The sequence below is a fragment of the Callorhinus ursinus genome, unplaced genomic scaffold, assembly GCF_003265705.2.
Source record: "Callorhinus ursinus isolate GAN/ISIS: 27379988/994484 unplaced genomic scaffold, GSC_fseal_2.0 scaffold141, whole genome shotgun sequence".
Taxonomy (NCBI): Eukaryota; Metazoa; Chordata; class Mammalia; order Carnivora; family Otariidae; genus Callorhinus; species Callorhinus ursinus.
The window spans coordinates 23,335-34,175 of NW_027397203.1; the positions used below are offsets into that span (position 1 = coordinate 23,335).

At 58.7% G+C, this 10,841-nt stretch overlaps 1 protein-coding gene across 2 annotated transcripts; it reads right to left on the bottom strand.

Moving 5' to 3' along the window:
* Positions 1–662: 662 nt before the first annotated feature.
* On the bottom strand, positions 663–10,675 carry PPP1R26 (protein phosphatase 1 regulatory subunit 26). Of its 2 annotated transcripts, none has more exons than XM_073890336.1 (3): positions 10,423–10,675; positions 8,214–8,389; positions 663–8,120 (listed from the first exon to the last, which is right to left on the bottom strand). In XM_073890336.1, exon 3 carries the CDS (start codon positions 7,869–7,871, stop codon positions 4,323–4,325), a length of 3,549 nt encoding a protein of 1,182 aa, XP_073746437.1. In that variant the 5' UTR covers positions 7,872–8,120; positions 8,214–8,389; positions 10,423–10,675; the 3' UTR covers positions 663–4,322. The 2 variants fall into 2 exon arrangements, with proteins under 2 accessions (XP_073746437.1, XP_073746436.1); XM_073890335.1 differs by having other exon boundaries at positions 663–8,141.
* Between the last annotated feature and the right edge of the window lie 166 nt (positions 10,676–10,841).

Below are 10,841 nucleotides of genomic sequence, written 5' to 3' on the forward strand. Positions count from 1 at the left end.
AGACCTAGCTCTCCCTCCTTCCTTCCTGAGAGCAGGACTTGTTCATCGTAGGAAGCCCGGAAGCACGGGCTCCTGACGAAGTCATTGTTCCCTTCCCCGGATGACAACTCATTCACAAAAGTTTTAGTCCCATGAATGTGGGAAGAGATTCAACACGGTGCCTGGTTCTTTCTTCATTAGGACCTTTTTATTATTAATACGCGTAAGTAAACGTTTTGGCAACATTCTTAATGTCCAATTTGGGATGGAAATGGTTTCCAGAGAAAATAAAATACTCTTGATGAAAAGATGCGACGCGGAGCCTGAGGCCAGGCTCTGTGGGGTGATTTTCTAAGCTGCGAAACCAGTGGACTCTTCCAGGCATCAGACCGGAAAGTAGCTTGTACAGCCCTTCACAAAAAATACCGAAATACGGAGGACACTTCTGTGTTTAGCTTCTGTGGAAATCAAAACAAGAAAAAGAGGGCCTTTTTAACCAATTTCTAAACTCACCGAAAAGAACGAGTTCCTTCCTCGGCGGTAGTGAACAGCAGGCCAGCGACTCCAGGGAGGGACAGAGCCATGGCACGGAATAACCGTCCGCCCCCCCGCCCCCCCGCCCGGCAGGAAACGGTGAGTGCTGCACTCGGGACTGGTCCAAGCCACGTGCACGGGAGGCCCCGTTGGTGGGACAAGGCTCCTGCTGCCGGCTGAAGGCCGTGGTGGGGCCGACTCGACTGGGCTCCCTGGCGGCCTCCCGGACGGACTTGTGCATCCTAACGGGCGCGGGGTGCTTTCATGCACGCTGGCTAATACGCTGCGCTGTCAGCGCTGCTAACGAGGTAAAGCTAGACTCTACGTGTATTCTAAATGGAATCCTCTCCATAGAATAAACGTCTGGGAAGATGGAAAACAGAAGTAACTTTGATAGAACATGTATGCCCGTCTTCCCAAAAGCCCAGGAGTGTCTCTGGCTCGGGCTCCCGGCATCTGCGTCCTGGGGCCGGGGCCCTGGAGCTGCAGGGTGGCCGCACTGCTGTCCGCCCGCTAAAGGTTTTGGAGGATGTTGACATCATCCCCTGGGGTGAGTCCGGGCCCTGCAGCCCCTGGGTTGGAGCCCACCTGGGGTGTACCCAGGGAGGCGTGGCCACGGGCATCGGACCCCGCGGTCCTGGCCCTGACTCTGCACACAACAAGTCTTACAGGAACTCCGGTGATGACGAATGGATCTTTTTGGCATGTTTTCCTGCTGGAATCTTTAGCATGGAGCAGGGAGAAGAGTATGCAGATGGGCGGTCTTATGGAGGGCTGCAAGACCCTGCCCTGGGCTTGCAGTCAGCCTGCTCCCCCGGGGCACCGAGGGGGGGGAAGGACCCTGCCACTCTCTGACCTGGGTCCTGATGTCTCTCCAAGGCCTCGCTGCGGTCAGAACCGTTAACAAAGAGGCGAGCACAGCATCCCCAGACGGCGATGACAGGAGAGCCTGTCCTCCCCTGAGGAGGCCTGGCTGTGTGAGGCCGATTTTTCCCACCATGAGAGGAAACACCGAGAAATAGGGCTTCAGAAGACCTCACTAATTCGTCACTCAGCGTGGCTGTGGGTGGGGTGGAAAGCAGAGACTTCCAACACTGGACACGTGTTTTCACGTACGCCTATAGACTGGTCTTCAGTAGCTTTTCGCCTCTCAGTTATAGCGACTTAGAATAAAGTTTCAGATAGGAAATTCGTCAACACGGGGGAACATCTCTTTGTCCAGAGCACAGCAGAGCAGAAGCCCCGAAGATCCTGCAAACAACAAACCATTCCCCGCTCCCGGTCAGCCTCCCCTGGAGTAGACCTGGCTGTGATCTGCAGATGTGGTTGGTGGGTCCCCTCAGCAGGCCCTTCAGTTAATTTTGAGGGATGGGGAAATCAAGGTCGCAATGCTTTCATATTTGTAAAGGAGCAGGAAAGGGGCTAGCAACTTAAATGTAGGGCCTGGTTTCCCCACGCAAGTGCGTCTCAGCTTGGGAAAACCTGCTGACAATTCAGACTCGGAGCCTTGTCTGTGGAAGACCCTCCCTCTCTAGATGTGGGTGGTGGGCATCACACACTAGCGCCAGGGCTCTCCCTCCCCTCACACCTCCATTCCACCTGTGCCCGTTCTGTCCAGAGAGACGCAGTGAGTCCCAGGATGACCTACTGAAAATCAGGCCTCTCCCCTTCTTTGCATTAAATGAATGAGCCTCTAGCCCCAGACACACAGACCCCTCCTTCCCTGGGAAGTGATTAAGGATTACAGACCTCTTAAGGATCACAGGTGGGTGAACACCTGGGGTCCTGTGCAGCAGCTCCCAGGACTCTGCCGTTCATGGCTGCAGTGCCAGGCCCCACTCGTTCACCCCACTGCAGCCCCCCTTCCAGACAGGGTGCAGGGGTACCTCTGGGCTGGCCCCAGTGCGTGCCAGAGCTGACCTCGGGTGTGGGTGCAGAAGCAGGAGCGTGTCGGTGGTCCCAGGGATGGGCCAGCACAACAAGCAGGCTTATACCCAGCAAGTGTGAACACAAGGCACATGTGAACGGCAGTGCCCACGCTGCCCAGGAACCACGATGCATGGGGGTCGGCGTGGCAGGCGTGGCAGGAACCCGGGAAGCAGGAAGGAAGCACGTGCGAAGGGTGCCGGGTCTAGGGGAGATCCAGAAGGGGGCGAGGGGTGCTCAGGGCTAAATGCACGGGTGGACCCTCTTGGCATCATCCCACAAAGGCCACTCCAGGGAAGACAAGCTGCGTGAGCTGATTCATGAGCAGTGCTGGATTTATTAGCGTTTTAAAAACCCAGTTCTTATGTACAAAACAGGCTGATTTTTGTTTTCAAGTGTTAAGAGCACTCTCTAAAAATTAAATAAAATTTAAAGCATGGATTGCACAAATTGAACTGTTTTTCCCGGAAGCACCTAAGTGAGTATAAGAACTGGAAGGGCACTGGCAAATGCACCTGTGCAGGTGCCCGGCAGGCTGGGGTGCAGGTGCCGGGCAGGCTGGGGTGCAGAGGTGCCGTGCTGCTAAACCCCAGGAAATTCACTTGCATTTTCGAACACCAGCTAAACCCCGCTGCAAGGTCAACCTTGCTCCAAGTCCATCACAGCTAAATTGCAGCGGTGAGTCGTAAAGCCCGGGGTCACTGATAGAAGTTTGCCGGACAGCTGCACAGCAACGCCACGACCGCTGAGCGTCCGGCCCACGGGATGCTGCTGCCCTGCTGTCCCCACAGCAGCCTCTGAGCAGAAGGCACAGGAAGCCGTGCTCTTCTCTACCTGGCAAGGCCCCGCGGCTCGGCTCAAACACACCGCGAGGCCCGGCGCCCTGCCCACGACCACGCACCTCACAGGGCTCGGCCCTGGTCCTGCCGGGGGTGGGGGAGGCAGGCCCTCGGAAAGCCGCCAGGCACGACTGCTGGGTTGTGAGAACACACCTCGATGAGGCCCCGGTCCCTGGAGGGTGTTGGGCCTCATCCTGGGCTCTAGAGGTGTCTGGGCACCAGGACTGGTCAGGTGGCTCGAGCCTTGTGTGTTCTGGCACCCAGATCAAGAAAAGGACATTTAAAACACACACCTTGTCTGTTACCCTTTGGAACTGTGACTAAAACTGGAAAACAGTGGCTCTCATAGAAAAACAGCTTTATTGAGCCGCTAGAATCCCGCGGGGGTCGCACAGGGCTGGGCATGAAATACCACGGGCTGGGTGTGGACCGGGCGTGCCGCTGAGGCCTCCCGTGGCATTTCCACGTGCAACAGGGGTCGGCCAGTCCGTGTGCTTGCTGAACTTTGTGCTTTGAGATGTCTCCAAGTGCGGCGTCCAGAAGCCTCTCTCTGGCCTCGCGGGACCAGGGGCCCCTATGTCACAGGTGCTGTCCGGCAGCTTCCCAGCAGAGACCTCTGTGGGCGCCTTTGTGATTCTTGGGGTGGGTGGGTGGCCACTGCTACCTTCAAGCAGCAATCGCCCCAAACTATCAGAGTTGGGTTCACGTCAACCCTGGCTGCAATGGTCACGTGTCCGCTTGTCTAACACTCGCCTGTATGCCATGGAAAGCTGCGGTTAGGCACGCCCTACAAAACCGAACAACTGTATTTTCCAAAAATATTTTTTACAGCACTTTAAATAATTTACAAAAAAGCTACAAAAATCATATTTTCCAGGACACATTCGTTAAATAACACCATGGCTCCCAGTGGACATAATATGTACAGCTGTAGGCGGCGCAGAGTGGCCTCTGGTTTCTGTCCTGGGGTGGTGAGCGTCACACGCACACACAGGTACATGTGTGTCTGTCTGCTTCCCGTGAAGACAGAGCCAGTGAGCGTCCTCACGGCTGGAGGGCTTTGCCCTTGGCCCCCGGGCCACCGCCCTCCTCCACGGAGGTGTCACTGAGCTCACTGGACTCACTGCCCAAGGCGTCCTGGGCCTCATCGCCTCCACTGATGGCCCTCTGCCTGTACCTCAGGTCTAGAACGTCCTCCTCAGAGCCTGAGTTCCTCCTGGCATGCAGAGTGCATGCCGCCTGGGACTTCCGGCTGGGCCAGTGTCCCCCCTCCTTCTTCGCGAGCAGGTGTGAGCTTCCAAACACGGGACTGTGGCCCGCCGGGGTCTCTCTGAAGGCCGAGAAGGATGGGCCCTGCAGGGGCAGACTCAGGGGCGGGCTGAAGACACTGGCGGGCTTGCCCCCCCAGGAGGCGCTCTTTCCAAAGTGGAATAGCTGTGTGGACAGCAGCGAGGAGAAGCCCGTGAAGGGCAGGCCTTTCTTGGGGTCCTGGCCCTCCGGCCCCTGGTCTCTCTGGCCCCCGAGGGCCCCTCTCCACACAGCCTCCCTGCCTTCAGGGCTCAGCGCCCACATGCTCTGCAACCGACTCTGGTGGGCAAAGTTGGCCCACGGGAGGGCAAGGCCAGCCTGGGGGCTCCCCAGCCCATCTGCTCCCGGCTTCCGAGTCCGTGGGCTCTGGCCCTGCGTGGTCACAGCAAAGGCCACACCGGGGCTTTCTGCCCAGGCGCCCGCTTGAACGCGAGAGGGCAGCGACCCGACAGCACGTTCCCTGGCACGCTCGGTCCCTCTTGGGCTCTGATCTTTGTGAGTGCACACCAGTCGCCGGCCAGTAGCTGGCCCTTTGGCACACAGGGCACCCCCCACACTGGGGCGCCTGGCCACGGCTGCAGGGAGGCAGGCCTGCTCTGCACGGGGGCTGCTCCTCCCGCCCAGAAGGCAGGCTCTCCCCATGTCCTCCAGGCCTCCGGCCAGCTGAGGCCCGCCTCTGCCCCGCTGGCTCCGTGTGCACACGCCAGGGTGAAGGGCAAGGGGGGGTGCTGGCACCTTCTGGCACGGCAGCTCCAGCCTGGGCCCGCTCCCCATCCCCGGGGTGCCTGGGACTCCTCCTGGGGCTTCTGAGCTGCTCCCGGACTCCTTGGCCTTTTCGGCCAAAAACTTCCTGATCTCCAGCTCGATGCTGTCGTCACTGTCCACGGAGCTGCTGTCCTCGGGCGGAGGCTGGGAGCTGGGGGCTGCACCTTGAAGTTCACAGGCGTCGGCTTCACGGCAGAAGAGATTCCCTTCGGAGGCTTTTCTCCTGAGCTGGGGGGCGGGGGGCGCATCCCCGGGGCCGGCGCCGTCTGCCCTGGTTCTCTCTGTGTCTCTGCAGGAGACACTCAAAGGCTTTTTCCCTAGGTTCTCCCTGCTGTCCTTTTTGGGCTTCGAGAGGCAGCTTTTCAACAGACGGGGGCTTCTGTCCTTCCAGTCTTTCCGAAAGCTGCCTAGTTTATCCAAGAACTGGGGCTCAGTGGTGCTAAACCTGACCTTCCTCTTGCACGCGGCCCTGGGGTCCTTCCACCTCTTCTTGAGCCTCCGCCTGGACCGCAGTAGGTCCTTGATGGCAGTGTCCAGGTCCTCGTCGCTGTCCAGGGAGCTGCTCTTGTCCTCAGAGCTCCCCTGCTCCCCTGCGCTCCTCACTGGGGCTGCCTTCCCGTGCCCGGGCCACACGCTGCCCCTGGCGTTGGGGCCACCGTGCTGGTCACCCAGCTCAAGCGGCCTGCAGGGGAGGGGCTGGCCCCTGGTCTGGCTTTCCGCCCTGGGGGCCTGGCCAGGCTGTGTGCTCACGGGGCTGTGGTCGGCATCCCGGGCACCCTCCTGCGCCATCTCTCTCGCTTTCTTAGGTGTGGATGGTGGCACAGCATGGCTGACTCCTCTGCATTTCCTTTTGCAGCTCAGCGACAGGCCCAGCGTTTTAGAGCTGGGGACCCCAGGGCCAGGTGGCGGCACTGGGCTCGGTGTGGTCTGCGGGAAGCTCTCTGTTCGGGCCAGCCAAGCCCCTGACTGAGCCTTCAGAGCCAGGAATGTCCGGATTTCCTGTTCTATGCTGTCATTGCTGTCCACAGAGCTGCTGTCCCCATCACAGCGGGAAGGCACGGTTAGGGGGCAGGAGAGCGGGCTGGCAGGCGGGGGTCTCTCGCTGCCCCCCGCAGGGGCTGGCAGGATGGTTTTGGAAATGTCCAAGATTGCTTCGGCGCACATCAGCTCAGCGGACGTGTCTGCCCGGCATGGCGGCCGATCCACAAGCTCGTTTTCGGCAGCTCTGGGATCTCTGGGTGGCTTGGAGGGGTGGTCAGGGTCAGGGCCACCTGGGCTAAGGTCCACGGCCTTTGGGACCACCTGCTTCTTCCTGCCTGGTGTTTTCCTATGGGTTTCGGGCAAAGCACCTTTTGTGGAGTGGCCTGTGCTGTGTGCTGGAGGGTTAGGCCCCTTCCCCTCCCCGAGCGGCGTTCTCTGCGGCGGGTCTCTGCCCGCCTCCTTCCTCTTCTCCAGCTGGTACAGCTGGATGGCCTCCTCAATGCCATCGTCACTGCTGGAGCCGGATGCCTTACACACCAGGGCCATACTCTTGGCTCGCTTCGTCCTCCGCCCAGCGCTCCTCCTGACCACACCTTTACTCTGGGCTGCTTCTGCAGGGCGGCCAGCAGCGGTGGCTGGCTTCGCGCCGTCCGCCCTCTCCGGCTCAGCAGTGGCCTTGGACCTGAGGCCTCGGGGCCGTGTGCTCACCTTCGCTAGCCTGGGAGGTTTCCGGAAGAGAAAGTCCTTGCAGGGTCCCATCACTTCCTGCCGATGTGCCTTGGCTGTCGGCTCTTTGCTGGATCTAAATGCTGATCTGGCTGCATTATCGTTGGGGTCTGGTTTCGTGTTCACGGAAACATCACATCTTGGGGTCTCGTGTTGTCTTTTCTCGTTCAGAAACTGTTCAATCTCCGCCTGGATGCTCTGCTCGAAGGAGTCATCGCTGCTAACGCTAACCGGGGAGGCGGAGCCCCGGTCCTGGCCGGCTCCCACGCAGCTGCCGGGGGCGCCTCCTGAGCTGGGTGCAAACTTCGGGGGACACGGGGCAGTCGGGGCACTACTCAGAGGAACCTCTGGTTTGGACCGCCTGCTCCCATCTGTGGCCCCAGGTGGCTGGGCGGCCCCGCTCTTGGCCTTTAGGTACTCCTGGATCGCTTCCTCAATGTCCCGGTCCACCGAGTCGTCACTGTCCGAATCCAGCACCAAGGGGCCAAAGTCTGCAGCCTCCTCCTCCCTCGAGGGGACAAAATCAGCATCGAGACCACAGGCAGCAAACGCAGGGGTGGCGGCCGGCCTGGTGTCCCGGCCTTTCTCTGCCCTCTGGCTTCTCTGCAGGGCAAGCTCATCGCTCATGCCCAGAGCAGCCTCGTCCCTCTGGAGTGTGCTGATGACCATCTGCACTTTGGCACTCACTGAAGCTCTCGAGACGCCCTCTTTTGGCTCCGAGAAGCACCCGGGAAACCTAAAGCCCCCCGGTGTGCCAAAGGCCTCCCATTTTGACTGGAGAGCAACCACAGGAGGGGCGTTCATGAGAAACATTCTAGCAGACGGGGAGAGACGTGCAGAGAGGCGGTTCTTTATTTTTCTGCCCCTTTCACATCCTGAGAGGAAAGAGAGGACGTTGGTCTGACGCCACTCTGCTGGTGTATACGTGGCCACGGAGAAACAGCCCGCCGGGCCAGAGTCCAGAGGGCTGGGTCAGAGGCTGAGGCCCGGCGAGCCGGGGGCGCCGGGCAGGTCACTCATGCTTCCTAGGCCTCGGCGTGCTCAGCTGCAGGGGGAGGCGGGCTGTGGAGACCGAGTTAGGAACTGCTTTGAGCCATGAGCACCGCGCTCACGCAGAAGCACGCGCCGGCATCCCTCCCCGTCCCGCGCTCCTACTTGGGCCTTCCATCTTCTCTGCAAGAGAAGCGGGGTTTTATAGCAAAGGCTGTCAAGAGGTGCCAACGAGAGCAAGTCCGCACGTGCTTCTTCGCAGGTTAAAGAGAATGACTATGTGAATCTAAGCTTAGTGAGACTTCGCGGGTCATTGCATTCTTGGTGCGAAAAACAAGCTCCTGAAATAAAAAGTGACGTGAGGTGAGCAACTAAAAAACGATTTCCCCAAACGTCCCGAAAGAGTCCCTTATACTAAAGCCTTTTTATTTAAAAATGTCAAACGTGTATCTGTCGGGTAGTCCTATGGGCTCGGATTGCTCTGTCTAGCTAATTAGCAGAGAAGCCGCCCCAAACACTGTCCTGCGCCCTCTTCCATCCTTGTGGTTACTCTGGCCCCACATCTCAGACCAGAGGTGGCTGCACCAGCAGGGCTGCTGGGCCGGTCTTGTGAACACTTGGAAGGCCTGCTCACACACAGCCTTTCTACTAAAGGTCGGGGACCACCGCGGCAGAGGGGAACATGGTGTACTCGGTGAAGAGTCACTTAGAGAACATGACACGTCACATAACTATTCATCCCTCACCAGTTTTTCCCATCTCCCCTGACCACCCGCACCCCCTCCCAAAAATTGGAATGCAGAGCAATTGAGATGCAAGAGAACAGCTCTGCAGCATTTATATGAACAGGGAAACGGATTTCCACCCCATAAGAGTGCCACGTGAGGCTGTCACCACCCGTGCAACGTCAGTGGGTAGACTGGAACTGGCCTGCCTATCTGCTTTGCTTTCAACAGATCCTCCCCTACCAGGAGCTTCTGTCCCAACAAGCATATCATCTTGTGTTTACACACCACAGTCCTTTCCAAGAAAGCGTGTCCGGCCACCTAGGCGCAGACATGCCCAAGCAGGTGCAACCAGCAATTAACCAGAGGGCACCACAAATTCAGAAGCAAGCCGTTCGCTATTATGGATTCGTGCCCAAAGAGTGAAACTGTACTGTAAAAGCATCTATTGTAATTCCTTGAAATTCTCAAGGCCAGTTTCAGTGGGACGACACAGCAGGCAACGTTTGCAAAGCTTTTCGGGGATTATGTCTTCATCCCCCCGGGGCATCCTTTGCTCACTTTTGAAATAGATTTTTGACTGCCAGGGTAAAAAAAAAATCAGAAACATCTAGTTCAGAGGTTGAAGCTTCAGCTAGTAAGATAGATAGATAGGTAGATAGATAGATTAGATAGATAGATAGATATTTTTTTTTGAAAGAAAGCATGAATTTAAGAGCTTGAAATTCAAGTTTGGAAAAACTTAATCCTCAAAGACAGTTAATTGCAGTGAATTCACAAGTGTCCTGGGTCACAGCTCTGATGCTGGAGGGAGCGTGTGCAGCTACCTGCCAGTTCTCAGACCCTGGTATCCCACCGTGGCCACAGCCTCTCCCAGAACATCGCCCTGTGGAGAGCCTCCCCAGTCACAGAGCAGTGTGGATGACAAAGTTGAGGGCCTCTGCACCGGCCCACCTTGCTGTGCTCATTATTCGGGCTGCCCTGGCACAATGACAGAGATCCTGAGATGTTCGAGGCGGCCTTGGACTGCGAAGTCTAAACCAAGAATGTTAACTCCTTAAGCCGCAATAATACAATTTTAAAAAAACGGGCCCAGGGATGAACCCAAAGGCCCTGGGCTGCCATAAGTAAGTTCTACACTAGGTAGCAAAGTTGTGTGTGTGTGTCGGGGGGGAGGGAGTCTGGTCTCTACTAACCATGTTCCCTGCGTTCCCCCAGGACTCCCAGTGAGCGGTGTTCTGAATTGTCAGATCACCTCCTGCAAGACTGAGGTTAAAAATTCAGAGGGAATCTCCAGCGACAGCTTGTGGCTTTAAAACAATCAAGTACCTAAGATGAATCATTCTGAAAAACTCCCCAAAACTATACTTGGAGAGAACTGTGAGCTGCAGCGGGGCTCCCCTGGCTTTGTCAAGCGGGGGCCCTGTATCCCCAGAGCCCCGAGCCAGGTGTGGAGGGTGGCCGTGGGGGCACCAAGCCCTGCACCCCAAAGCCACATGGTGCCAACACTGAAAAAGCCTCGGAGGGCACCCGGACATCTTCTCAGTCTGACACCAAACCCCGGGGAGGGCCGAATCTTGCTTATGCTTTATCACCTGCACAGTCTGGATCCCTGCACCAAATGCCCCCAAATACATCTCTGGGCTCACCAAGAAGCGGTTCAGCTCCATTCTTCCCTCTCAGGTGGCAGCTTCCCCGCTGGGTGAGGTACATGAGGGTCAGGGTACCGGGCCCACAAGGAGGGCCGGGGAGCCCGAAGTGGGCGTGGGCCTGCCGGGAGGTGAGGCTCTACGGGGTCGCCACGACCTCTCCCCGGGCGAAGGTGCCAGGCCTCTGCCCGTGCCTGGGGGCGCGGGGGGGCGAGACCCTCCCTGCCGGCCCGGCCCTCTCAACCCCGGCCCCCGGGCGCCCGGCCAGGTGAGGGCGAGCACCTCCCGCGGGGCGGGGCCGGCCTCCGCCCGGGTCTGCGCCGGGGATGCGCGGGGACCCGGGCGCCGGGGGCCGCGGGGGCCGGCCGGGGCCCGCGACCCTCCCGGAAGCCGCGGCCGGGCGCGGGGCGGAGCCGCCT

Bases quoted from the DNA above. Each gene is read 5' to 3' on its own strand.
- PPP1R26 (XM_073890336.1), bottom strand. From the start codon at position 7,871: ATGTTTCTCATGAACGCCCCTCCTGTGGTTGCTCTCCAGTCAAAATGG.